General features: G+C 47.7%; 1 protein-coding gene and 1 long non-coding RNA gene across 21 annotated transcripts in view; one reads left to right on the top strand and one right to left on the bottom strand.

The window, feature by feature from the left end:
- Nucleotides 1–24,940, top strand: part of MLLT6 (MLLT6, PHD finger containing) — a 93,713-nt gene extending 68,773 nt beyond the window's left edge. For 2 of the 15 annotated variants that reach the window (XM_083708641.1, XM_083708639.1), the window contains exons 9-20: nucleotides 520–694; nucleotides 1,239–1,847; nucleotides 9,286–9,470; nucleotides 10,768–10,885; nucleotides 11,931–11,997; nucleotides 12,579–12,718; nucleotides 13,473–13,661; nucleotides 14,524–14,612; nucleotides 15,064–15,419; nucleotides 16,824–16,932; nucleotides 17,400–17,756; nucleotides 18,307–24,940. In XM_083708641.1, coding sequence (XP_083564767.1) covers nucleotides 520–694; nucleotides 1,239–1,847; nucleotides 9,286–9,470; nucleotides 10,768–10,885; nucleotides 11,931–11,997; nucleotides 12,579–12,718; nucleotides 13,473–13,661; nucleotides 14,524–14,612; nucleotides 15,064–15,419; nucleotides 16,824–16,932; nucleotides 17,400–17,756; nucleotides 18,307–18,351 — 2,439 coding nt within the window. In that variant the 3' untranslated portion in view covers nucleotides 18,352–24,940. Of the gene's footprint in view, nucleotides 1–516; nucleotides 695–1,238; nucleotides 1,848–9,285; nucleotides 9,471–10,767; nucleotides 10,886–11,930; nucleotides 11,998–12,578; nucleotides 12,719–13,472; nucleotides 13,662–14,523; nucleotides 14,613–15,063; nucleotides 15,420–16,823; nucleotides 16,933–17,399; nucleotides 17,757–18,306 lie in introns of all 15 variants that reach the window. The other 13 variants (XM_083708636.1, XM_083708634.1, XM_083708642.1 and 10 more) reach the window with 9 other exon arrangements.
- Nucleotides 134–27,802, bottom strand: LOC310829868. Of its 6 annotated transcripts, XR_014557382.1 has the most exons (4): nucleotides 27,631–27,802; nucleotides 20,044–26,447; nucleotides 6,092–6,223; nucleotides 134–1,926 (listed from the first exon to the last, which is right to left on the bottom strand). It is a non-coding gene; the product is annotated as an uncharacterized lncRNA (long non-coding RNA). The 6 variants fall into 6 exon arrangements; XR_014557383.1 differs by lacking the exons at nucleotides 134–1,926; nucleotides 6,092–6,223 and adding an exon at nucleotides 15,445–15,922 and having other exon boundaries at nucleotides 27,631–27,801; XR_014557384.1 differs by lacking the exons at nucleotides 134–1,926; nucleotides 6,092–6,223 and adding an exon at nucleotides 17,053–17,076 and having other exon boundaries at nucleotides 27,631–27,801.
- Nucleotides 27,803–27,949: the final 147 nt, after the last annotated feature.

Here is a 27,949-nt window from a genome sequence, read left to right as displayed (position 1 = left end):
GAATTACTCTGAAAAAGTCTGGTGTTACGAGTCATTAGACCTAAGAAATAGCAACTTTCCCTAAATTTATCCACAATTTTGGCCACTAGCATAATTGAACTATGTCAGTAATGGCAACCAACTTGGATGGCTTAATAAAAAAATCATTGAGGATAAGTCTGTCATTGGCTACTAACCCTGGTGGTTATGTTGGAGGCAGCAATGTTTCAGTTTCTGGAAACCTCTGGAGGGGAGAGCGCTGTTGCACTCAGGTTATGCTCAGAGGTTTCCCATAGGCATCTGTTTGGCCTCCGTGGAAGCGGGACCCTGGAATAGATGGGCCACTGAACAAGACGGACCACTGACTGGCCTGATGTTCTTAACAAGAATTTTAGGGTTTGAGCTCCAAAGATTCCTGACAGCAGTAGCACATTCCAAAAATGTCCCAAATTCACATGTATTAGGTGTGATGTATTCAAGACAATGTCAGCTCAATGTCTCAAATCTCTCTCTCCTTATGTCATGTGTCCATTTCAGCAGACTTCCACCAACCACCACGAGAGCAGTAAAGAAACCGCAGAGGTCATTCGGTCGGAAGTGAAAGGCAAGAAGTCCTCAAGCCATGGCACAAGCCACAAGGCCAAGAAGTCAGGAAGTGGGAAAAGCTCGATGGGTTTTGGCACATCCTCTTCCAGTGGGACATTTCCACCTGCAGGTGAAGCATGGGAAGGAACTGGGAGCCAGTAGGGTCAGCCATGACAGTGGGCTTCAATCCATTAATATCAGTGAGTCTGTTATGAATAGAACTTAGTTGGATGCAGCCTGATAGTAACTAGCCATATGAATGTAACTGCATGCAATTAGACATGCTAAGTCTTCTTTTCAGTTGATGCATGTGTGTGTGAGGGGATCCCCAGATGTTTTTTGGACTTCAAGTGTCATAAGCCCCCAGCCCACACCGCTAGTGGTCAGGGATGATAGGAATTGTAGCCCAACACCATCCAGAAGGAACCACGTTGTCCACCAGGTGGGTTTTGCCTTTTTGATTGCAGTCTTTGTCAACCATCCAGCAAGTGAGAAGAGCATCTAGTTTTTTTCAACTGTGAGCAGTGAGGCTTTCTCCAGCAGTGCCTTCTGCACCTTTAGGCATTTTGCAAGCAAACAAATGAACACGTAGACTTAGATCTGTGACAGCTATAGCTCTGATGCCTCATCTCTGCCTGCTTAAGGTTTCAAGATTTCCCTTGATCCCCTTCCAGGTACCTCATGCAGCTCCTTGCCCTTCTCCCAGGACTTCGTAACCTTCCCAAAGCTGGAGCAGCAGCAGCAGCAGCAGCAGCCAGAGGAAGAGAAATACCGCAAGCCTGTCTCTTCCTCCTCGTCTTCCGCTCATTGCTCCCCGTTGTACGAAGGGCAGAAAAGCGACGTCTTTGAGCAAAAGGTGATCTTCTCAGGTTTCGGCTCCATCATGCGCTTCTCCACTTCGGCCGTCAGCCAGCAGAGGGGGCAAGATGCTTCCCCCGTAGACTACAAAGTCTCCAACTCTATTGGGGGCACCTCTGGCGGAAGTGGCGGCAGCAGTGGCGGCAGCCACAAACGGATGCCGTCCCTCAACGTTGAGGAAGGAGAAGTCCTGAAGGAAAAAAAGCACAAGGCCAGCAAGAAAAGCAAACATGGGCCAGGGAGGCCCAAAGGGAGCAAGAACAAGGAAGTCCCGGGCGCCCAGCTGGTTGGATCCACAGCTACGTCGTCTTCGCCTTTCTCCGGGGGGTCCCTGGTCAGCTCCAGCATCGGCGGGTCCTCTCGGTCTTTCAGCCATGCAGCTGCCCTTCCGAGCCTCAGTATGGAATCTCCGCTTCTGGGATCAGGTAGGTACCACAGCCTCTAGGCAGGATGCTGCATATCCTATTGGTTTTGGCTTCTGGTGCAGAGTTCTGAGGCTCTCAACTTGAAAAAACAAAACAATAGAAACCAAGAGTGAAGGCAGGTATTTATGTCTGTCTATCTATCTAGAGAAATAAGGGACGTGGGTGGCGCTGTGGGTTAAACCACAGAGCCCAGGACTTGCTGATCAGAAGGTTGGCGGTTCGAATCCCTGTGACGGGGTGAGCTCCCGTTGCTCGGTCCCTGCTCCTGCCAACCTAGCAGTTCAAAAGCACATCAAAGTGCAAGTAGATAAATAGGCACCACTCTGGTGGGAAGGTAAACGGCATTTCCGTGCACTGCTCTGGTTCGCCAGAAGCGGCTTAGTCATGCTGGCCGCATGACGTGGAAGCTGTACGCCGGCTCCCTCGCCCAATAAAGTGAGATGAGCGCCGTAACCCCAGAGTTGGCCACGACTGGACCTAATGGTCAGGGGTCCCCTTTACCTTTACCTATCTAGAGAAATATTGAGTGGTTGCAGTAGGTTCTTTACCCACAGGGTGAATCTGACCTTGCAACTCTGAAAAATGGAATCAAACACACAAGCAAGTTGAACACCCTCAGTCTCGCCTCTGTCATCATGTGTCAGATGAGCTGTCTGCTTTTATAGGCAAATCTGTATGTGTGTGTGTTGGAGATGACATGCATGCTAGCCAGTAGGCAGTCGTCGCAGTCCAAATATAACCCGTGCCAGAGAAGCTGTGATAAAAAGTTGCAGAACTTTTCATTCCCCCATCGCCATCAGTGTTCACCGCAGTGCTGAGGAAATTTGTGTGTGTTTTGAGGGTAGCAAAGGTGCTATCAACCCTAAGTTTCCAGTTGCCATCCAAGTCCTTAGTAGCTGTGAGGATAAGGTTTGCAACGTGGATAGTAGTACTGAAAGAACAGGATACTAGACTAGATTGACCTTTGGTCTAATCCAGAAGGGCTCTCCTTACCTTGCGATATCTCAGGCTTTAAAACAGTGTTTCCCAAACTTGGGTCTCCAGCTGTTTGGGGACTACAACTCCCATCATCCCTAGCTGGCAGGACCAGTGGTCAGGGATGATGGGAATTATAGTCCGAAAACAGGTGGAGACCCAAGTTTGGGAAACACTGCTTTAAAAGACACATTCACAAAGGACAGGGCCATCAGTGGCTGCCAACTGTAATGGATGAGTTCTGCATCTACTGTTGAAGGCAGTATGCCTCTGTAGACCTGTTGCTGGGAATCAGAACTGAGGAATAGTGCTTGTCGTACTTAGGTCTGGTTGGCTCTTATGAGAACAAGATGCTGGGCCTTCTGTCTGATCCAGTAAGGCTCTTCTTATGTTCTTACCTGGTGAAATCTCAGAGCCACTTCCTGCGCTGTTTGTGGCAAGGCACCCGTGATGTGTGTCAGTGTGATTTCTTCTGCGAGTGCAACAAGCCAGCAAACCACAGCGCATCTCAACTTCCTGAGCCAGGTGCTTGCAGCAGAAAAGATGTTTGCACTGCTAGTCTCAAAAGCCAGAAGGCTGCTGAACCACAAGCAGGACTTCCAGGAGCTGGGAGGGTGGTCCTTCTGAGCTCTGTGCTGTTCCTTGAACCCTCTTCTCAGTTAACAGAAATGGAATCTGTTTTGCTGCACTTGTGCAATGGTGGAAATGTGTATAGAAACATGGCCTAGAGTCGGGTATGTCCTTGTAAAATGAGGGGTTTGTTTTTCTTTGCCCCAGAGAATATGCTTGTTCTTCCCCAAGTCCTTCAGTGTTACTCCAGTTGTGCTTTCAGGCAGTAGCTGTGTCGGTTGTTGCTCACTTGTATTGCGGACTCTTTGTACCTAGGCCTATTCATCATGACAGCCTTTGCCTCTTCCTTTATTCCAGGTGTGGAGAAGACTTGGCCTTCTGGATATTGCTGAACTACAAATCAGCATGTGTGTCCAATGGCCAGGAATGATAGAACTGTAGTTCAGCAACATCTGGGGGAGGCAAAGGTTCCCCATACTTGTGAGGGTGGTTGTTTTTTTAACACTTTCCCCTCTGCTGTGAAACCCACAAAAAGTCCTCCCCACCAAAGCTGCTGCTTGACATGGAAGGGAGGCTGTCATTGGCACCAGTGGCAGCATCTTTCCCATGCCAAATAGCAGCTGGGGAGGGTGTAGGTTGGTGAAAAATAAAACAGGGCTCTTACACCTTAATAGTTATCAGTGGAGACTGAACCACCAGGGCAAATGGGGCACAACCCCACCTGCCTCAGCCAGCTCCCATCTGTCTGCGTTCTTACTTACATCCACTTTGGGGGGGGGGTGTTCCTGCTCGCAGCAGCTTCCTCTTGTCTCCATAGTCTTGCAACAAGGAGGAAGATTGGAGCAAAACTCTTAATTCATTGGCTTTGCCTGCCATTGACTCTGGCGCCACCTACTGCTGGCCTCCTTCCCTCCCACTCTTAACTGGTTGGGCACCGATACTTAGAGGGGATTTCAGCAGATGTTGTTAGACATGCATTGTGCAGCTGCTGAAATTCTCTCTTCTAAGCAAGTATTAAAGGTGCAGGAGCCTTGGCCTCACTTGCCCATGGTCACTCTAGGGCAGGGGTCAGCAACCCGCGGCTCCGGAGCCGCATGTGGCTCTTTTACACCTTTGCCGTGGCTCTGGGGCAGATACTAGCGAGGGGAGGAGGTGCATTGTGCGCCCCGACACTCCCCACTGTTTTAAATGTCGCAATGGTTTTGCGGCTCCCAGGTTTTTTTTCTTCGGTCCAAGTGGCTCTTTTTGTCTTAAAGGTTGCAGACCCCTTCTCTAGGGTGACCTTTCTCAGCTTTGGTGCCCCAGATGTCACTGGACTACAACTCCCATCATCCCTGACCGCTGGTCCTGCTAGCTAGGGATGATTGAGAAAGGCTGCTCTAGGGCCACGAACTTATTTTTCTCCATGTCCCAATCCCGATTCTACAACCTCCCCACCCTGTGATGAACGCTGCACACAAACTAGGGCTAATGCACATGACTGTGGTGCCCACATCCCAAGCCACATCCTTGTGGCAGAGCAGCCCGGCTTCCAAGCACCCCGGCATTGCGGCGGAGTGGAATCGCAACACCTGCACTTCATTTCCCTGCCAAGTAGTGATCCCATTACATGCTGAAGGACGTTCCCAAAAGTGCTTCGTCAACACACCCATTGTGTGCGTGTTTGAGACTGCCGGGAAGAGAGGCACTGTAAAAAAAAACCTTTAAAAATCCCACCAGCAACACCTTCCTGGCAGTGACACTAATGGCAAAGAAGGGGCAGCATCAGCAAAAAAGGGTCAAAGGGGAAGGAAGTGGGAGGCCTGACCTGGGCACAGCTGATTTGGCATGCTCTCATCTCTGTGCCGGCTTGCTATTCAGGTCACATGGACAGATGAGAGGGTGGAAGGGGAGGCACAGGAGGCATAGCTGAGCTCTGTGTCATTCCCTGGTGACGGCCTTTTGCTCTCATTGCTTTGGGGCAGGGGAGTGGCTGGCGGAGTGGAAGAGAAAGAGAAACCAGGATGCAATTATTTCTCAGGGAGGAGCTGCTGCAAGCCACACACGCCTACCCATAATCGTAACCTCAGGCCATACGGATTTTCCTCCCCTGTTTCCCTCGCTCCCTTGAGTTCAAAGGAAACAGCCTTTTCGCGTGAGGTGGGTCTGCCTGTCAACCCGTAATCCAGGCCAACTAAGGGCGAATTTTTCCTCACACAGCTGCAGCCAGCTCCCTGATGAACTTCTTGCGATTGGCGTGCTTGCAAACGTGCTTTTTGTTGTTGTTGTTGCATTCACACATTACATTTTCGGTGGCCAACAGAGATGTTGCAAGTCTGCACTTAGCAGGTGCAAGTGTCTAAACCAGAAAAGTTTCAGAACTTTTCATGTTGGTGGCACACTTTTTAGACGCGCATCATCTTGCGACATAGTAATTCAGTTTTACTAGCAAACCGGAGGTTAAGCTAACCCCTTACCAGCCCCGGGAGGAGCGTTCACGTGACACATATACACACTCTAGCCGGCACACTAACATATTGCGACACACTGTTTGGAAAGCTCTGGTCTAAAGAGTGTCCCTTAGAGTGCCGGTGGCATCATCTTAAATAGAAGTGAAGATACCAGCAGATACCTACCCATTTGCTAAATTTCTTTCTCTCCCATTCTCTCTCTCATCCCCTCCCGGTCCCCATTTTCTTCTTCTTGTGCTGGTTGCTTACCTAGGCAAGAGTCATCCAGGTGGGTGGAATGTAAATGTAGTTTTCTCATCTGCCAATATGGAATTGAGAAGTAGGTGTGTTCTCCTCTCAGTTCAGTAAGGTGGCTGGGCTGTGGTGGGCTGGATCAAATAGCTAGAACAATATTAAATCTGCAAATATTGAAGGCAAGAGGGTTTGGTAGGCAATAAGTGGAAAGAGAAGGTTCCTAAGGGTTTCCTAGATTTTGCCCTCCCACCCAAGGCTATTGCTACAGGCTGCTTCAGCCTCATGTGGATCAAATTTGTGAGGGACATGCTGCAAGGATATTCCTAGGTGGAATGTGCTAACACTTGGCAGATCTCTGAAGCATGCACCAATGTCAAACATGTTTTTAGACACTTACGTTTCTAGCATGGACAATTCGGGTACATGGTGCATAAAAGTGGCCATCACAGGAGACCCTGGGATCCACCTCGTTCTTTGAGTGAAATTGAATCAGTTGGATGAGTGAAATTGTGCATGTGTAATTTATTACTAAGGAACTAAGAGAGGGGCAGGTCAAATTTAGAACTCTCTTCAAGCAAGTGACTCTCTCTCAAGCCTCCAGGATTGCAGACATGATACTAACTATGGTTTAGGGATTGTAAACGGGCACATAGATTCCTCCTTTCCCTTGATCTGTGTTCTCAAGCGCATGCAACGGTTGCCAACTTTAGTTAAAATTAAGCTGGCAAAACTTAATTTTGAAAAGCACTAAAAGCTGTCAGCATCTGAATAACATTTTTGGTAACGTTTCCAAATATAACAGTTTTTGCCTGGGTCCCATCAGAGCTCACCTTTTGTCCAGACTTCTGTATTACAATAATAGTACAACTTAAATAGTTTTTTAATAGAGTTTTTGAATATTCAGGTTTTACAACACATCGCATACACACTATTTTGTAGTCCTTACAGCAGCCCTGTAAAGTAGGCCAGGATGCAGCCCAATAGTTCAAAGTGTGCTTTGGCTGTATATTGTTGGGTTGAATGATGTGCATGCCAACCTCCTGGTTTGCAAAAAGAATAGTAGAAGTGTAGAGTTAGAAGGGACCATGGGGATCATCTAGTCCAACCCTCTGCAATGTAGGATTTTTTTGCCCAACATGGGGCTCGTGCAATGTAATCCTGTGTGCATTTACTCAGAAACAAGTCCCACTGTGTTCTGTGGGGTTTACACCTGGTAAGTATGTTTCAGATTGTAGCCTGCATCTCAAGCCACAAGACCTGAGAAGCCAATCCCTGACTGTACCCCAGGAACTCACACAAAAAAAAGCAAAATTTAAAGACTGGCTGCTGGGTTGGGAGGGTGTGAAATTGACTAAGAATTACCCCTCATTTTGACTTGAGGCTACTCAGTTTCAGCTTCCCACCCAACCTGCAAGGAAGTCCCCTTTTGGCAGACTGAGCTAGTATTACAGTGAAGATTTATGTATGGGGTCTGGTGGGGAGGAAAACAGAGCTTGCAGTGAATTCTTCAGCCGCAGTATGAGCCTGGCTTTCTCTCAGCACCACAACTGAATTGGCTGACATGCATAGCAGTGAATCAGCTCTAGGCTAGGTTGTCATTTATGGCTCTCTGGCCATGGTTCATGCAGAATGTAGTTCTTTTTCTAAAAAAACAACAACACACACACACATACACACAAAAAAACCCCAGCACTACAGAAATGTTATCCACTGTTTTGTTTTTGTTTTTAAAGGGTAATGGTGGTGAAATTGTAGAATCCTAGAATTTTCATTTACAAGAAAGGAGGTTCTGACTGAACATCAGGTAGAACATTCTGACAGCAAGAGCTGTTTGACAGTGGAGTGGTCCCCCTCAGGAGGTTGTGAACTCTCCTTCCTTGGAGGTTTTTAAGCAGAGGTTGGATGGCCATCTGTCACGGGCGCTTTGGTTGAGATTCCTGCATTGCAAGGGGGTTGGGGGTTGGGCTAGATGACCCTTGGGGTCCCTTCCAACTCTACAATTCTATTAGTCTGTTCCACTGTCAAACAGCTCTTATAATATTATTTTTAGTCAACTGTTAGAAAACTCTTCCTGGTGTTTATGCAAAACTATTCTGGGGGTGGAGGAAAGGCTGTTGGTGATGTCAGAGGAGGCCAGCCATGCTATATACAGCGTGCTTCTGGGAACTGTTTTGTTCTGAGATTGATTCTGGAGAGAAATGGTTCCATTTTGGGTTAGATGCAACAAGGGTGTTTCCAGATCAGTCTTATTGCTCTACAAACCTTAAACCTGTCTTTGTTTGCCCTTAGAGTCACCAAACGAACTGGGCATTGAAGGCAGGAATTGTATAATTCAGTTATCAGTAACCTCATGAATACTGTCCAAAGGGTTTCTGTCCATTCCAGAAAGCACTCCAGACCACATTGGTCTGAATAGCTGGGAAAAATAATGTCATATCCAGAATCAAAAAATTGCAGTTTACAGGCCTGTCTTACCCATTGAGGCTAGTGGCGCAAGGTTCTGGAGTACGCCACGTGAGAGTCCAGGGAACACCGAACGAGTGTGCTGAGTGAGGGCGCATGCGCTGCTCCCACCGAGCATCGGCTTGGTTTTTTCCCTTTTATCCTGCAGGCACCGAATTCTGCAGGGCACCAGAAGGCTAAAAGGGAAAAAACCGAGCCGGTGCTCGGCGGGAGCGGCGCACGTGCCCTCACTCACTCAGCGCAGGCCCACTCTCTCGGTGTGCTGCCTGCCATGGCCACCACGGCAAGAAGCAACCAGCTGAGCCTCTGTCTCTTCCCCTCGGAGGAGCTGCCCTCCAGCCGCTGCCTGCCTCTTCCAGCCCTAAAAAAAAGGTCAACTCTGGGAAAGGGGGGGCGCTCCGCAGGGATCTTTGCACCACGGCCCTGGCAGTTTATTGGCTGGGAGAATGCCTTATCTGGATCCCACATATCAGGCAAGTAACAGAGGTGCATTTGTTGTGCTGTGTGCTATGCTGTGCACTGGAAAAACCCTCAGCCACAGTTGGTCCAGTTCTCTAAAATGGGAACAATACTGGCGTGCCCTAAAGGGATTGTTTTGGGAGGATGCAGAAGGAAAGGAAAGGTTGTCAAACCATCCTGAGAGAGAGCAGAGGCAACGTGGGAATTCGAAACAAGCAGCTATAGACATCCTTTTCCTTGGTGCCTGGCCATCTCTTTTCAAGTCTTGCTTTCATTTCTTCCTGCAGGGATCTACACAAGCAACAAAGATCCGATTTCGCATGGAGGCGGGGTGCTCCGGACAGTGTGTAGCACTCCTCTCTCCTCCAGCCTCCTGGCTCATCAAGGCACTTCGTCGCTTCCCCAGCTCACCCGCTCTCCCTTTGCTAGCGCCATCCCAACCGCCTCTTCTTCCTCCGTCTCCACAACCCAGGTAAGCACTTCAAGCATCAGTGTTCTTAAGTCATTTCTGCGCACTGAGGGGGTGCATGGGGCACGTTCTAAAGGACAACTGTGCTGGCTGGGGCTGATGGGACTTGTGGTCAAAACAACACTGGAGAGCACCAGGCTGGTTAAGATTGATGTGTGTAAAAGGGTAAAGAAGTTAAAAGGCATCAAACAAACAGAAACAGCCTAGGGCTTGACTGACCTCTGTAAAATGTGAAGCAAACAAGCGTGGCTGCTTTTCAGGGTCTGGGTAACTCCCAAGTCCTCATTGTTCAGGCACGCTGCTCCTGCTGCTTGCTGATTTTGCTTTTTAGTGGGCCAACTTGGAATATGCAATACAGAAAACCTGCTGGTGAATAGCAGTATTCAGTGGCTGGTTGCGCTTTACCATGCTAGGCTGCGTGAGAAATGTCAAGGGTGCCGTTCTTCTTGGTCTGCAGCCCTCACGGTAAATGTAGGCACTCATTTTGATTTGCAACTTGTACATTCATTAACTGGACTCTGAAACCACTGCTGTCTCCCGAGTAAAAGCAAAACAAATGCTATTATTCTTTGATGGTGGTGAACTGAAGCAGCAATCCAGAAAGCCCTCTCATAATTCCATCCTGATGATTCAGCATCCAAACCGAAGCTCTCCCCATTGTTCTAAAGGTAAAGGTACACCTGACCGTTAGGTCCAGTCGCAGAGGACTCTGGGGTTGCGGCGCTCATCTCACTTTATTGGCCGAGGGAGCCGGCGTACAGCTTCCGGGCATGTGGTGAACCAGAGCAGCACACGGAAATGCTGGTTACCTTCCCACCGAGGCGCTACCTATTTATCTACTTGCACTTTGATGTGCTTTGGAACTGCTAGGTGGGCAGGAGCAGGGACCGAACAACAGGAGCTCACCCCGTTGCGGGGATTTGAACCGCCGACCTTCTGATCGGCAAGCCCTAGGCTCAGTGGTTTAGACCACAGCGCCACCCTTGTCCTATTATTCTAGTCTCTGGCTAATTTACATGCCTCCAGGTATCCCACCACCAGTACCAATTTCACCTGCGTTTCATGCAGAAATAAAATGGTTTCATTTTAATGAAGTGTCCCTTCAGCCACATGAGACTGAAATGCTTTGAAGCTTCTTTTTAAGACAGAGGCCCAAATGTCATCTGTCTGCTGCCTGTCTGTTCCGCTCATCCATTCAGTACCAGCCTAAGCTCTGATCAGAAGTTTGGAAAAGACGACTCTTAAAATGAAATGGCTGTTTTTCTTTTCCCTTCTTCCTTTGTTGTCCTCACCTCTGCAGGTGTTCTCACTGGCGGGATCTACGTTCAGTCTCCCTTCCTCGCATATTTTTGGAAGCCCCCTCACTTCTGGGCTGCCGGTCAATCCTCTGCTGAACCAATCTGAAAGCAACCAGACAGGTACACAAACCGGGAAGTTTGAAATGATCTCATTATAGAATGTCCTTCTGAAAGTCAAGGCCACACTTGTCTACAAGGTCATCTCCTTCCCTTCTTCCCCCTGCTGCTTAGTTCCAAAGTCTTTAGATAAGGTTTCCACACATGAGGGGAAGTGTGATGCGTAAGCTAGGGGAAAAAGTTTCACGTTTACTCCTTAAAAAAAGAAAAATGAAAACATGCCATTTACAAAGATCAAGCTGTTTGGGGTATAAATACAGCAGGCAAGCTTCAGAAATATGACCTGGAACCCTTGGGAAAATACGTGCGCATGCGCAGTGAAAGAGAGAGACCATGTTATGGAGACACAGCCTGCCATCTGGTGGCATGTGGGAGTAACACCATTCCTTGAGACAGGAAGTGGTTATGTTGTTATGGCTGCACTGAGCGTTTTCAGTTTTAACAAGAAGGTTTAAGAGGCTTTGTTTTGAATCCACAGAAGGTGTAAGACCGTGTAGTGTAGAATGTTAACTGTGTAACTATTGAGTGTAGGACAGTTGTGGGTATGCAGAAATAAATGGAAGCTGAGTTTTGAGAAACTCCAAATTGATCTGTGATTATAATAAATAATATCACGGTTGAATTCACTTGAGCAAAATTGTGTTAATGTAGGAAATCACCCAGGGATTTTGCAGGTCGATTTAGACACAACGATAGACCTGCTTCTATAAACCGTGGCCTTCCCTTTTAAAACTGGGGGCCCTTTTTTAAAGAGCAAAACAGAGGCATAGGGAGAGCTAAACTTCAATCCCTACTTGAAGCTTACTTCCCTGGAATATGCCCTCCCAGATGCCCTCTTTGATATTGGATGTGGAGTGTCCTTGGAGAAAAGGGCAAAAGTTGTTAGGCTTTTAAGCAGCAGGTTTTAGTACAGAATCTGGGTTTGAACAAACAGTAGTGCTGCATCATGTCTGCTCAGGTCTTCTGCCATATCAAGCGTTTGGGGTACTGTTGGGGAGGTTGTCTGTAAATAATTTTTTTAAGCCACTCTATATATTTCCACTTCCAGAAGCAGATTTGGAAGACTGTAATTTTGTCTGCCGAGGGTCATCACCACAAGAAAGTCTTTCTTCCATGTAAGTTTATTTGCCTGAAATACTGCATTGGGGGCGGGGGAGAGAAGGAAACAATGCATTGCTTAACTAGCAAGGATAACTAATGATGATGATGATGATGATGATGATGATGATGATGATGATGATAATAATAATAATAATAATAATAATAATAATATCATCATCATCCAGAGATAGGGTTGCCCCACACAACAGACTAATAGGGAAGACAAAACCAATGGGGGCATGACAGGGTAGCTAACATGTTTCCTTTCACAAATCCTCATTGCATGTGAAGAGAGTAGCTTTTCTGAGAAGATACCCTTGAATATGCAGCGCCTGGTGAAATTTCAGGTGCAGAGAAATGGCAGGGCAGGGGTCTTGACAAGGTGTCTCCCTGTGGCTGGTGATGCCAAATAAACAAAAACATATGGAATCTTCATAATACATACAGAATTGAACTTTTTTACATCTCGCAGCCTTCCAGCTGATGTGGAGTTCTTAACATGAGACAAATGGACTTAATAGCTTGTTTTAGGAGGTGTGTTGACGGTCCTTCCTCTTCTGACAACACTTTTCCCACCACTTTGTTCCCTCTGCAGGTCCCCCATCAGCAGCCTCCCCACTCTCTTTGACCAGACAGTATCAACGAGCAGCGGGCAGCTGGAAAACGTCCCCCAGGCTACACCAAACATTGAGCAGCTCCTGGAGAAACAGGGCAATGGAGAAGCTGGTGTTAACAGTGAGTCACAGGAGACCTTGTGGAACTGTTTGCCTTTGCTCAGGGGCTAAGGATGGGGGCAAACCTCACTCATGTATACTTCTCCCATCAGGCTATCTCCATTCTGCAGAAAACGTCCCCTGCTAAGGCTTGCTTAGGGGTGGGGAGGTGGCATTCTGATGCCATATGTCAACAAGCAAAGCAGATGCGCAAAGAGGTTCCTTTATTAAAATAATAAAATGAATGAACCACTTCTGTTGGTTCATGCGGATGTTGGAAGATCGGACCTCACACCTCTCAGACCTTTTGACCTCATTCCTGACCATCATGGAGTGTAGGGCCCCAAGTTGCAGGTGTACTATGATGGTTAGAGCTTTGGGTTCAAACCATGGAGACCTGTGTTCCAACACATCCCCCAAGCCAAGAATGTTTTATGACCTTGGGCCACTTATTTATTTCCCAGCCTACTCCACAGGGTTGTTGCAAAGGGGGACAGGGGCGGTCCAATGTGTGCTACCCAGCACTTCTTCAAAGAAAGGTGGGGTGAAAATATAATAGGCGAATGAATGAAGGCTCCTTTCTGTGCAAATCAGAGGGCAGAGAATTATGGGCAGCCTGTTGGCTTCATTGATTGTGCTCCTTATTTTACTGCCTCCTCCCTTTTGTGTATGCTCTAACTGTGTCACTGTTGTTCCCTCCCCACCCCTCTCCACTCCCGGCCCTTCTTCGTTGCCTCTCCTCCCCCCGGCCCCCTTCCCACCCACGTTTTCTGCAGTTGTAGAAATGCTCAAGGCCCTTCATTCGCTGCAGAAAGAAAACCAGCGCCTCCAGGAGCAGATCATGACTTTGGCGGCTAAGAAGGAGCGCCTGCAGCTTCTCAACGTCCAGCTCTCTGTCCCCTTCCCGGTGGTCACCACCAGCAACGGCCCTGCAGGCCAGGCCCAGTACATCCTGGCCTCCAATGGTATGGAGATGACCTCTCTCCTAAGCCCTGCCTGACTGTTTCTTAATTCCTGACAAGGACATTTTCCAGTCATGGCATCCCATTTATGGGATACCGTGCTTTTATGTCTCTCAACTTCCTTTTCCTTAATCTTAACTAAGAGGGTTTTCAGCTCCTCCTCAACAAACAAAACTTTATGGTTTCACCTTCGCCTTTTTTGGTTCCTCAGCCACTTTGCAGACAAGGAGTGTCAGAAATCAGCATATATGGTGGTTTCTGCACATGCTGTAGAGGGAAGTGAGGGGCAGATGAGGCTCATCAACCTGGGAAGGTAACCCATCTAGGAGAAGGAAAACTCTGATCCTAAACCACCTCTGCCTTGCAAGTTATCTTTGAGAGAAGAAAAGGCTAAGGAGTAAACCCTACACAAATCCGCAGTGAAGTCCCTAAGATGGTTGAATGGTGCCTTGTGCGCCTCCTTCTGGCAACTCCTGCAGCCAAGCTGGTGCCAAACGTATTGCTCTGCTGTCCTTTGGACCACATCAGTGAGGCCAAGACGAGAGTCTTGTCTGGGCAACCCAGGACCTCCATACACACTGCCCAGGCTTGTACCTGGAGAGGTCACTTTGGTGCAGCTAATGCAGCACCTTGACTTCATCCCCAGAGGTGCACTCCATTGTATCTTGAGACAGTCAGATGCCAACAACATATATATCTCAAAAGAAAGAGGCACAGACCCAAGACATTCAGTGTGATCCAGAAGCTCTTAGCCGTCACCTTGGATAGGGTGGGCTAAGCTGGGCTAAGTCGGAGATACAAGGTGCTCTGCAGCTGTGGAGATGTTCTCTGGAGAGGCTTCCTGATTTTCTCTTTTTCCCTCTAGCATGCAACAGCGACTCGTTGAGTATCAGCAAGAGCCCTCCTTGCAAGAACAGCTTTGGCATCGAAAACTCGCTCTCCACTTCCTCCGAGGTACGGAGCATCTCTTTCCGTTCTCCCCGCTGTTGCTTATTGGAACTTTAAACCCCCCCCCCCCAGAAGCAGCTCCTCCATGGCAGATTTGGAGTGCCATGGAGCGTGGCCAAGTGGCAGGCAGACCAGCCAATGGGGAATATCTCCTGCAGCACCATATGCCATGAAATCAGTGGGAGCTGTGTATGAGTGTGGCAGCACCCTTGTGTGGCTTCCATTCATTTCAGCAGGGGCTGGCACAGGAGACCTCCCACAAGGGTTTTACACACACACACACACACACACACTCATTAGCTTGGGCATCAAAATGCCATCCCTGCTGTCAGCAGTTTGGACCTGGCAGATGCCTTTCCCTTTGGTGGGATGTGCTGGATTCAGTCACAGGCAGCCCCTGGGTAGGATCCCTTGCGCACCAGAATGATTCTCCCTCCTTTCTCCTCCCTTCTCACAGGATCCTCACTCCGGCTGCCCCAGCAGAAGCAGCTCCTCCCTCTCCTTCCACAGCACGCCTCCCCCACTGCCCTTGCTGCAGCAGAGCCCTGCCTCCCTCCCGATGACGACTGGGGTGCAACAGCCGCCACCAGTGAACGGCTTGGCCAGGGCAATGGGGACTGTCCACGGGGGAGGCACCCCTGCCAATCATAGCCTGGTGGATGGTCTACTTGGGAGCCTGGCGGGAGGGCAGCAGGTACCCATCAACGGCATCCTGGGAGGTCTGAATGGAGCAGTGGCCACCCAGGCCCAAAATCCCCTCTTGGTGCAAAGCAGTGGGCCCCCAAACCTGCAGCTCTCCAGCAGCCAAAGCAGGTAAGGCCCAGCAAGGAGGGGAGAAGAGGGAGGGAGGAACAGATGGAGGTGGGTTTGCAGTGCCTAAAGGGGCTCTACTTGGCCAGAGTTCTGCCACACGTTCCAGAAAAGCATTTTATTGGTGAAAGCTTCAGGGGAGGTGGCTGTCCCCACCTACTCTGCCGGGCTCCCGGCATTTGGCTTTCACCCACACCTGCTGTTCCTGGTTGGCCTCCCAGATTTAATTACATGTGGTGTGTTTTGCAAGGTTTGTGCATACCCCTGAGCTATATCATCCAGGCAAGGCACAAAACGATGAAAAGGCATCAGTGATGGAAGCAGGAGATGCAGAGATGTGCACTCACCTTAAAGCAGGAGTGGGGAACATCAGGCCCGGGGCCAAATGCAGCCCTCCAAGCCTCTCTATCTGGACCTCAGAACTCTCCCCAAGCTATGCCCCTCACTTATCCTGCTTCACACCTAGAGTACTTTTGCCTAGCTGGGATGTCTCCTTGAACTCTGGTCTGGATGGAGGATAGAGGGGGGGAGGTGTATGAACTTGCCTACTGTACAAACATAAAGCATAAGTCCATTGCCCTGCCCACTTTTGACCCTGACCCTGCCTACTATTGCCATGTGGCCCTTGGAAGGTTGCCCGACAGGGAATGTGTGAAAAGCATTCTCCACCCCTGCCTTGAAGTGTAGTCCAACCTGCAGTTTGGAAAGATCCAAACTAGGGCTACGTGCACCTTGCAGTTCTGTGACTGCAGGAATTATACCTGGGTGCAAGTAGAAGGGAAGAGAGTTTCTAACCTTTAAGGCATATAAGGGACCAAAGGTGGGGGATGGAGACACAATAAGGGAAGCATGACAGCAAGTGAGCAAGACTCATGCCTTCTCTCGACTGCCAGTTTGCATCAACAAGGCCTGGTCTCTTGCCATAAGGCAGTGGGGAAATGAGTGCTCTTCTGGATCACACCAAAGGCCTAGCTAGTCCTGCATCCTGTTCTTACAGTGACCAACCAAGTGCCTCTGTGGGAAGTGCCCGAGGGCAGTGCAGTGAGGTTGTATAAGAGCCATGTCGTACGTTCCCTCCCGTACATGAGGCCAGGTGAGGGAGCATGCCTGGCATGCCTCCTAACGCAGCCAATTTTCAGTGCCATTGGGAGGTGGCAGAGTGGGAGGCAGGCAGATCTGACCCAGGGGACACAGTGAACCATTAAGTTCTTCTCAAGCCCTCTTTAACCCTCTTGCCTCAGCTCTTGTTTGTTTTGGGGAGGTTCCTTGGGGTGAAATTAGAACCAGAGGTGTCAGTTGGCTTTTCTGTCTTGAGCGCCAATGTTTTGGGGCGTGGCCCCACTGTTTCTGGAGATAGCTCTCTAACCCCACCCCCCTCGACGCTTTGTCCCTCTTACCTTTCTCCAGCATGGCCAGCACAAGCCACCTGACTGAGCAGCAGCAGCAGCTCCTCAGCCAGCACGAGCTCCAGCTCCAGCAGCTGCAGCAGCTCCTGACTTCGCAGCCACTCAACCCAGTAAGTACCTCTGCTCTGGTTGGCAACTCCTGCCCACAGCTGTGGCAGACAAGGGGGCTAAGCAGCTGATGAGGTGCCTTGGCTTCTTACACTTGGGAGGCTGGGGTGGAAGTTCCAGGAAAGGATGAAAAAAGCCTGGATCATCTGGGGAGGACAAAGATTGGTGTGTGGAGGAATTATGAGAGAGGTTCATAACATTATGAGTGGCGTAGAGACAGTAGGCAGAGCAGTGGCTCTTAAACTGCGGGGTGGAGATCCCTGGGGGTGGGGCCACCTCAAGAAAGATGAAATCCCATAGCGTAGGATCCTGATTCAGGCAGAGCCTTCCTTCCTGTTCCAGCCCATGACTGGGGTGGCAGACCTAAGTTATGGGAGCACTCCTTCCCCTAGTTCTTCTCTCCTGTTGGCGTGGAGGGAGAGCTGCCAAGATCCTTCTGCAGCTGACCTTTGCAATTTTGTCTTCCCAGGAGCAGCAGGCGTTGGTATTCCAGATGATTCAACAGATTCAGCAGAAGAGGGAGCTGCAGCGGCTCCAGATGGCCAGCTCCTCCCAGCTGTCCATGACTGGCCTCAGGCCGGCTACCTCCACATCCCTCCTCCACTCCAATGCCCCTGCAGCTTCAGTTGCCAACAGCAACCTCCTGGCCTCCATTTCCCCTCAGCAGCTTAATCCAGCCAGTTCCTTGATGGCTTCCCCATCACTCAGCACCAGTGGGAACAGCCTGATGTCAGCTGCAGCAGGGGTAACTATCCCAACTGTCCTCACCGCACAAACCAACCCTTTCCTCAACCTGCAAGGTGACAACAGCAGCCAGAAAGGAATGGTGGGTATCAGGCCATCGCCTGCCAACAGCTTAGCTGCTGTGAGGTCACGGAATGTTCACAAGTTTTCTCCCAGCTAAGGGGGAAAGAGTTAGCTGCTTTGAAGAGAGCAGGAGATAATTTTGACTAAGTGGGGAGGAAATCTACATAATCTAGGGACAGGTTGGATTCTTTCAGAAGGAAATGAGAGGTGATAAGGGGTCTGGGTGAAGGGGAGATGAAGGCTGGAAGTGCTAGTGGGAGAGTCTGTCTGAGACAAGGATGCCAGCAGCATGGAGCTGAGCAGGGAAGGTGGTTGAAGGAAGGAGGGTTAGAGTAGGCAATGAACTAAGACACAGAGACCTCAGGGAGCACTGGATGGAGAAGAAAGGAGTAAAGAAATGTGAAGATTTCATAGGAAATTGAAGTGGGCAGGTGAATGGCCTTCAGGCTTGCAGGGCTATTATTGTGGTGGATGCTGCAATTTCCTATATTTTTCTTTTTCTTTTATTGCTCTTTGACACGCAACCGGTTTAGACTGTCCTGTGCTTCTTCCTTTATCTTCATGTTTAGGGCATGAACGAAAAGGGAGGTGCCCCAGTTCAGGACAAAGGTTAACTTGGGCGATACCAGGCTGCTCTCTGCTATAGGAAAGCAATCTGTGCCTCAGCCACGGATCCCGAGACGTAGAGCAACCACATGCAAGACTTCAGAGGGAGTCTTCCTGCCATGGGCAGAGCAGTGCCAAGCAAAGGTGCGCCAGGAGTCTACGTTCCTCGGTTCTGAGCCCGTCGTATTGAACCCTTCCAAAGGAGGCAGGTTGAGCAAACAACACCCAGCTCCCTTGTCAGCTGTGTCTGCGATGCCGCACTTATTTCACAAGAAGTTGCACTCCCAAGGGGAAACGGTGAAGCAGTCTGCTGATCAGATACCTGAAGACACCCCCCTCGAGGGTAGGATCAGCTAATCGGACTGTGGCCACCTGGTCCTGGAAGGAATGCTGTCTTTGCAGAGCAGGGCATTTTCCAAACCAGGGATAAGGAATCCAGCAAGGCGCAAGGCAGTGAAAAGGTCCAGCTGCGGCAACAGGGTGGAGCTTTTGAGGTCTCTGATGCACAAGAGGGTGAGATTTGGAAGGCGTTACTTGGAAACCCCACACGGGAATCCTGCAGAAAGCTTGGAGGTCTTCAGAAGTGCACACAGATGAGCCTTTCTTAGCGTTTCTGCTGGGAGAAAAAGCCGCTTGGTTCTCCCAAATCTCCCACAGCCAGGGGTCTTAAACACTGACCTGAAGGAAACAGCCCCTCGCTTTCATGCTTGAGTATGACCCTTCTCTTCCATACCTTCAGGCTTTGTTAGGTGTCCTGCAGTTAACAAGGCCACTGCAAACAATCACCGCTCACCATCAAGGTGCTTTCCAGCCCCTCCAGAAAAGGACCTTTTCCTACTCCGTCAGACCAGCCACCCAAAAGCCAACAGCAAAGAGGCAGGGTGGAGACTTCATCTAAGGGCAGGAGCTGCTCCTTCCACCTCCAAAGCAGCTCCGTTCTGGTGAAGGAACATCTTCCAGCCCAATCAAAAGCTCTAAGCTAAATCAGGTCCTAGCTGACAAGAGCATTGGTCTTCCCACCAGTGTGCGCCCTCTCCCATCTCCAGGGAGTCAGCTCCATTCTCCTTTAAGCATTTTTAAAGGATGTTGCGATGAGGGGAAATGGGGATCCAAGTCAGATATCCTGAGGAATCCCACCCAGACTTGCCTCCATGTCATTGCGGGCACATCCCAGCCACCTCTTCCAATTTGCACTATTTTCAAATGGTGCTGGGCATGTGATGATGACCACAGGAATGGCCACTGCTGTTCAAATTCATCTCCCCCCTCCCCTGTGTGCTTTTTGCTTTTGTTTCTTCTTTTTCTTTCCCCCCTTTTTGAAAAATACCTGCCCCACAGATGAGTTGGATGCTTGAAGTAAAGGGGGGGCGGGGAGAAAAATCACAGCATCTTTTCAAGATTTCATCCTTTGGTTTGTTTTGTTTCACGTAAACAGATGTACCTGGCTCTACATTTTGTGTGTGTGTGAATGTGCTGTAGGGGTTTGGTGTGTGTGGGTTTTTTTTAATTCGTTCAACAGAAAACTACTGGAAACTGACAAGAGCAGCAGCTTTTCCACATGGAAACCAGGCAGCTTCTCATCATGGCAGCTTTGGCACTAATTAAGGAGCAGCTAGAAAATGGAATGACGCTTGACATTTCCCCCACCCTTTCAGCAGAGCGTTCACAGACAGAAATACCCATCAACATTATGCACTTACTGCTTGGACAGCAGACTCTTCTTTGAAAGGCATCCAGGCCAGCACTTCTGCCACATTCCTGATCAGTTTTGTCCTTCACTGTCATTCTGGTGTGGATCTTCTTGGCTCTTGTCCAACTGCCCAACTGTGGCCTTGGATCGCTGGTGTTTTTTGTTTTGTTTTAAATTGTCTGTTTTTTAAGAAAGCAATTGCACAGATCAACTGTTTGATTCAGAGTTGGAAGTCGGGGAAGGACCACATCCAGCCCCTTGCCACCCCCATTCCTGTAAACAACTGGTTGGTGTTGTCTTCAGTCTCCTGTTGGGAATCTGTGGTGCCACCAGGCAGCTGGATTGGGAAGCAGATGCTCAGCCAGCACCTGCAGAGTTCCTCATCCAGCCATGCCAGTGGACTTTTGCCCTTCTCACTGGTTTGCGGTGGTATATTCTTCCCAGCCATACTAACTTTCCTCTTCCTGGAACTGCAGGTTTGACTTTTTAAGGTTTCCTGCCAATAAATGCTGGATTTGCACAATTGTTACCCACATACCCACGGACTCCCAACTAAATTTGATTCGATAAGCAGGGGGGAGACAGGAGGGAAGTACCCTGAGGTGGGTTCCTGACGTGGCCACGTGGAACTTCCCCTAAAAGAAGGCAAGTTGAAGAAGCACACAGGTGAAAATAGGCAGATGTGAAGGGGCAAGTTCACAATTGGGAATGGTTTGGAGAAGAAAGGGGACTCTGTAAGCAGAGGAGGGAAGGGCCAGGGCATTGGCTGGGCAGGAAGGCAGCACATGGCTTCGTGCATAACGGTTGGGAGAGAGAGACCTGTACCTCTCTAGTGATGGCACAAATACACAACAGTACAAGAAAAAAACATGGCTCCCAACCCCTGGTTCTACTCCTAATACTGAGTGAGGGTGCATATGCAAAAACAACCAAGCAGAAACATGAGCTTTTTTCTCTTTCTTTTTAGTGCTTTTCTCCCAGTTGGGCTCTGAAGCCAGAAGAAGCCCGACTGCAGAGAAAATTGGTGGGGTGTGGGTGTGTAGCATAACATATGAATGGATGATGGCAGGCATGAGAAGGCTTAAGCAGCCCTCTCCTGCTTGTCCACCCTACCCTGAATATGCCTCCCCCACCTACCCCTGCATTTGTGTTAATTGGCAGGCACATGCTTGGAAAATGCATGCCAGCAGACTGGCTGGAGACTGACCCATTTCATGGGTAGGTAGATTTGGGGTTCACACATCATCACAAGCATTACACTTTCAGGGGTTGCGTTCTGAAATCTCACCCCCCCCCCCACTATCCCCTTGCTGCCCCTTAGTGGTTTTGTGGGGATATATTTGTCCTCAAAATCCAGTCCCAGCCCTGTCTGGTCTCTTTGACTTAAGGAATGCTATGTGCCCAGTCCAACCCACCAGGCATGCTTTGTGGCTTCAAAGACTCACCTGGAAGGGGGGTTTTATCAAGTCTTAGGTGGGCTGCCATTCATCTGGTCATCTGGAATAATGGCCTAAAAAAAATTAATCTATGCTCTGGATTACATCTGAAAGGAACTAGTGAGTGGAAAGATGGTTTGGGCAGCTGGCATTCAGTTTGGGATGCTGCAGTTCAAGTAGTAGTGAGCTTGTCCTGGCAGGCAAAAGATTTATCTAAAGAGGTGTCAATGCAGGAAATTTTGTGGGGAAGGAGGACATGCACTTAAGTATGCCAGTTCTGTCCATTAGGCCACCACAAATCATGCAGCCTCCCTCCCGAGTCCCAAAGAAAAGAACTGGCAATAGCATGTTCAGGTCAAACGGCAATGCCTGAATGATGCACACAACCCTGTGCAAATGTAGCAGCTTGCCTACTGGTGCTACTTGTTGTAGGATGCTCCTATGAGCTCATAGGAGCATATACCCAACCTAAGAGATGGTGAAGGGTGTACTTAGGGTGTATATTCCACACATCTATGATCTGACAAATAGTTGTGGCAGTCTTTAAAAAATTAGGGCATTTTTCTTTAAGTAACTAAGCAGATGGTAGATCAGATGAACTTAAATATAGAGAGGCAGAGAGCTCACCTGAAACATAGAGGGAAACGCAAGGTGAGTTATTCAATCAGAGTTTAATTTGTTGTTCAATGGGTCTGCCAAAAGAATTAGAACAGGGGTGTGGAGGAGTAGGGCAGCCCACTTTGTGGGGGGAAACACCATGTTGACTCCTCATTTTAAAGTCCATCTGCTCTCAGCCCTGGTTGTGAAAAAATACTTTCCAGTTTTCTCATCTTGCATAACCTATTGAAGTTGCAGGGTCATGCTGGCCAGACTCTTTTTATCTAGGGAAATCACCCATCTTGGAAGTGTGGTTAGACCTGGAAATCTGAGTGAGAAAAAGCTTACTGGCTTCACCAAACGTTTGGATCGGAATAGATCTCAAGCTAAAATTTAGACAGCCAGTAGAGAGAGAATGTGTAGGTGCAAGAGGCTTGTGGGGTATGGGAGGAAGCACTTATTTCTGGAATCATCCAAATGCACCTGCTCTCTCTTAAAAATGGCAGCTATCACCTCCATCCTGTCTGTTTCAGCCACAATGTTTTCTCCTACGAAGCCTACCGGTTTGGGCCATGACTTTCTATCAAGACTTATGAGGGCATTCTGACAGTGGTTGGAGAACATAGCCATCGTGGTAGTCATTGATAGCCTCAGCTTCCCTAAGTTTCCCTAGTCCTCCTTTAAAGTCATCCAAGTTGGTGGCTCTCAGTCCATCTCATCACAGATCTCCAGCATTTCATGTAGTTTGGCAGTTTGTTACATTTGGCTGTGAAATTCATCCATTTTTTAAAGATTCAAAAATGCTTCAGCCTTTCCTCATAGGGAAGGTGCTCCTGCAGCCGATCAGTCATTTGGGTTGTCCTTACTGCACCTTTTCCAGCCAAAGCACCTGTCCAACAAACTTAGGAGTTCAGGAACAGTGTCCCAGGAATGAAACTGACTTGAAATCCTAACTATTGGGGTTTTTAAAGCAGAGGCTGGGTGGCTATCTGTCATGTATGATTTAATTGAAATTCCTGCTTTGCAAGGAGTTGGACTAGATGACCCTCAGGGTCCCTTCCAACTCTACAATTCCGCGACTCCATGATTCTAACACAGGCATTAAGGTCAGCGCGAAAAATCTGTACGTAAGGCAGACTAGTTGTGGTGCTTTGAAAAAGCACCAGGGCAAGAGCACTGGAGTCTCTTCCTTGGCAGGAAGAGGACAAAAATAAAAATTGGAGGAGGAAAAGGAGTAATCTCCACATTTGGTTGCACTGGGGTATATTTCTTTATACCCATCTTTTGATGCTAATATCTCGTTTTAGTACCTTGCCTGTGCCTAACATCCCTCCCTTCCTTGGTAGTTGTTATTTTTAATTAAAGAGGAAAAGATGTCTATATATATTTTGGCAATTAAGGTAATGTAGCTAAGATATATTTTTTCCATGCTGCTTCACTGTTCTTTATTATAATAAATAATAATAATTAATATCAAAGACTTTAAGAAACTAAAACAATTGGGGCTGTCCCCCTTCAAATTTAACTAAGCATAGAGTGATATCATGGGTGGGAAATTTTCTCCTTCCCCTCTCCCCACACTGGGTGTCCTTCAAATGTTCTTGGAACACAACTCCCATCATTTCCTGACTGTTGGCCACGTTGCTGGGGAAGATGGGAGTTGGAGACAAACAACATCTGGAGGGGACACAGGGCAGCCACCCCCCATTTTAATGCAAGCACTGATCAAGGCGTTGGGTTTCGCCAGCTAGGCCAGCAGAATGTGCGCTTAGAGAAGAAAGGGAATACTGTAATGGGAACGAGCATTTCCGGAGTCCCTCAGTAGAGGGCAGTGTGCTAAAGCAGGAGTGGGATATCTGTGGGCCTCCAGATGTTCTGACTGGGGCTCTCAGAGCTTGGCAACATCTGGGGAGCCACAGGTTGCCTTTTCTTGCGTTGAGCCGTGGAAAGCAGAAGTGATGTTTCTAAATAAATAAATGAATAAATAATGACCAAAAGTTATTCCAGTGCATTTTGAGCTGGCAAGGCTTTTCACGAGGGAACTATAAATTTAGTTTATATTTTTTAAAAGGTCCACCATATAAGCAGTCCTTTTTTAAATAACCCACTTGTATTTCTTGTCTGCAAGCAGATACAATCTTCCAGGTGGAAAGGCGCATTTACAACTTTAAAACTATGTACACCTCTGTGAAGTTTAAAATTAAAGGCTGTACCCATTGCTAACCAAAGAAGGAAGGGAAAAAATCATTAAGAAATAAAGAGATGTTATAGTTTTGGGGTATCGGTCATCCTTGTTTCTATTCTGTATAGTTGTGATGTGCTTCTTGCTATGTAGACATTGAGTCCACTTCCAGGAGACAGCCTTTTCTCCCCAGCTATGGAATACTCTCCCAGGAGACATAGGAAGCAAAAATAGCTGTGTTCTTGGTCCATAAACTGCCAAAATCTGCAGTTGGTAAATGCTTTTATAAGGCCCATACTAAAATGTCACAAAATAGTAACACGTTCTCCAGAATGCTTCATCAGGCAAGATGCTACCCGAAGCAGGAGGTTCTTCTGAGCTTCCTACTAAGTTATCTTTCAGGGCCAGGCAAAACCCTTTTAACAATTGGGAGTTCCTATTTAAATTGCTTCTATGCTGCTTCTATAACGCTGTTGTCTGTTTATTCATTCCGATGGTGCTGTACTTTTATTGATTGTATTCTGTTGTATTTATGTGGTGTCACACTGCCCTGATAGAAGGAGGTGCGGGAGGTCTTCTGGGAGGGCAGGATATAAATTCTTCTACAAATAAATAATTTCCAGCCTTGCCAACTGGAAATGGTAGATGACTTTTGGATCACTTTTAAAAATAAAAGATTCTTTTTCAATACACCTTTAAGGGTTGTCCCTTCTGCCTTCTGTGGTCTGGTAAAATACAATATAGGTGTTTGCTTGCTGCAGAAAGAGAGAGAGAGAGAAAGAAAGAAAGAAAGAAAGAAAGAAAGAAAGAAAGAAAGAGAAAGAAAGAAAGAAAGAAAGAAAGAAAGAAAGAAAGAAAGAAAGAAAGAAAGAAATTGTTGTCATCCATCTGTCTTGGGAGACAATGGAGGAGTTTGTGGGTCAGGTTGTGGCACCTGCTGTGGCTGTAGAGACCACTGCAGCAGAGACATGTTTTGTTGCAGCTTGGGCAGATGAAGGCAGGGGGTTGGACTAGATGGCCCTCATGGTCCCTTCCAACTCTACAATTCTATGATTCTAAGACTGGTCTGTCCACCCTCTAGCAGTCTCTGGGCAGGGAGGGAGATGGAAAGGCTCTGCCTTGCCCACTGCTGGCTTCAACCCCACCCACCAACAGCACACAGCCCGCAGATTATGCACCCAATGCCCTGGCATGTGGTGGTTCTCTTCAGGAGAGGCTGCCCCCCACCCCACTATGGTGAAGGTGATTACTGACATGTAACACAGAAGCAACATACAGAAATGCATGGAAGATGCCTGTCTGATGAAATGAGGAATGGAATTCCATGCACACTGGAATTGCAACAGGTCGCCCAATCTCCCCAGATGTGCTTACTGCATTTCTTCAGAAGGCATCTTCCATGCATTGTTGCATTTGCAACAGAAACTCCAGAGTGGGGGAATCGGGAGATCCCACTCCTGTAAAAATTTGATCATTCCCTCCAGAAAATGTAATTAGGATGTGAGAAAACAACTAAAAACCTGCCCCTGCTTTTCAACATACACACATCCTGTCATATGATAGCCCTTTAATTTTGCTCATGCTTCTCCACTACGTACATTGTTGTCATATTCATACACTGCACAAACATGTAAAAATGCTCCAAGGGGCTTCCATGTAGCACCAGGTGTGTGTGAAGGGGTCCCTCAGAGGAGGATGATTTGAATCAGATGGCGACCTATGAAGATTGTGTGGAAAGTAAGAGTGCAAATGGCTCCTTTTTCTGTCAACTTCCTTCCCTGCTTACCCTCAGTCAGCCAAATAAAATGTAAGAGAAAACACACCCTCCGGATTTGTAAGGGAGGCTGAGAGCACTGCTTCATCTCATTCAAGCAGCAGTAATGTCTTTGGACCTTGAACCCAGGCTAAGCATAGAGTCCAAAAGGGCAGCAGAAATCTTACGTAATATCGGTAAAATAAGGGTAAATGACATACGCAATATGACATCATATAACAGCCCAGTAAGAAGAGAACACAAGACGACATGGGCCTCCTGTCTGAACATCCACTTTCTGTGGGGTTGTGTGGCTTTTCCTCCTCATGCTGGCTCCATCTCAGTTCCCTTGCTTGGGTTCTGTTGCTCAGCTTTGAAGAGTGTGAGATCAGATATTTCTAGGCTGTGTACACTCACCTATTTACTCTGCATCCAATGCGCTCCCACTGTAAGTTTGGGAAGCAGTATATATACATACCATGTTCACCACAATCTATATCTGTATCCTGTCTTTTCTTGTGAAACCAGCTTCAATCTGAACTGAAGTATAAAAAAAACAACCTAGCTGTGTTTCAAGCCAATAATGTGTATACAGCCCTAATCTCCATTAGATGCTGTTAGTGAGAGAACGTAACTATTCAATGTGGAATGCTATAGAGAAATCATAGGATTTTGCTGGAAATATCACAAAAGCAGTACATGACCAAGCTGCTTGTTGGGCAGACAGCTAGAGATTTTGCTGCCTGAGGCAAAACAGCAAATTCCCTGCAAGTCAAGTCTGGTCAAGTTATTTGGGCACCTGCAGCAAAAAAATCCCAGAAGTGCCTTTCCCTGGGAATAATGTTTGATGTGTCTGCACAGGAATTGAGCTGGTTTACCTAAACAGGTGCAATGGTATTCCAAGGCAATGGGGATTGAAAAACCCAATCTAAATCAGAGCACATGCATGTTCTAGGCATGGTTTGGCTGGATATGATGACAAAGGAGAGCTTTCTAAATTGCAAATAACTATGAGCCTAAAAAAAAAAAAGAATTCTGAATTTTAATTAGCACATTTTCCCATAAAGTTTTTATCTCTGCCTTTGGGTTTTGGTAACTTCAGACTACGCCAGAACTGATGTTGACAGCCACACTTCAAAAATATGCTTTACTGTGGCTGAGATTGCAGTGTATGTGATGCAGTTACAGAAGTTACAAAATCATGAATATGCAGATGCCAAAGAGGCACAAAGAACAGGTGGCAGATTTGCAAATTAGTTGGGGGCAAATCCCCTCTCCGCAAAACATCAGGGATGGATGTTAAACTGAATTTGAAATGTTGGCCAACATTTGAATTTGGAACATTCCTATTAATATTTAGCTGTGGGGGAAAGCAGCATAGTAAAACAAGCAGGTGTGTATACTTTTTCTATTACAGTATATATAAAAGAAATCTGTACTGAGTGAGGGGGGCAGGCCAGATGCGCTAGGTTTCTTTTATGGCATTTTAACAAAGAGACACTTCTCACTTGGGGAAAGCATGAGTTTAAACGTAAAACATTTACTTTTTCCTATGAGAAAATTCACAGGGGTTGGAATGGGATTAACAGCAACAGGAAAATCTCAAATGCTCAAGTGTTGCTTACTTACCCTTTGCTTCCACTTTTGGTAACTCCCCTCCTTTCATTCCTGTCCTGTAAAAGGCAGAATAAAATATATTTGTATCACAACTGTATTTGAACAAATCCAGATCACATAATTAAAGTTGATTGGAGCTCTGCACAACAAACTTGCTACTGTCAAAAACCAGCCTTTTTTGCAGTAAGATGGGGAAATGCACTCACTGCAAAGTGTGGAAACTGCAGCAAGGAGCTCTGAAGAAAGACTGATTACTAACACTGCCTCCCTGCCCCATTCTCATTTTGATAAACTTGTATTTATCCCAAATAAGGGCCCTTACATTTTGTAA

Source organism: Podarcis gaigeae (genome assembly GCF_964106915.1).
Source record: "Podarcis gaigeae genome assembly, chromosome: 13".
In the NCBI taxonomy this organism is placed as follows: Eukaryota; Metazoa; Chordata; class Lepidosauria; order Squamata; family Lacertidae; genus Podarcis; species Podarcis gaigeae.
This window is presented reverse-complemented; position numbering and strand designations above follow the sequence as displayed.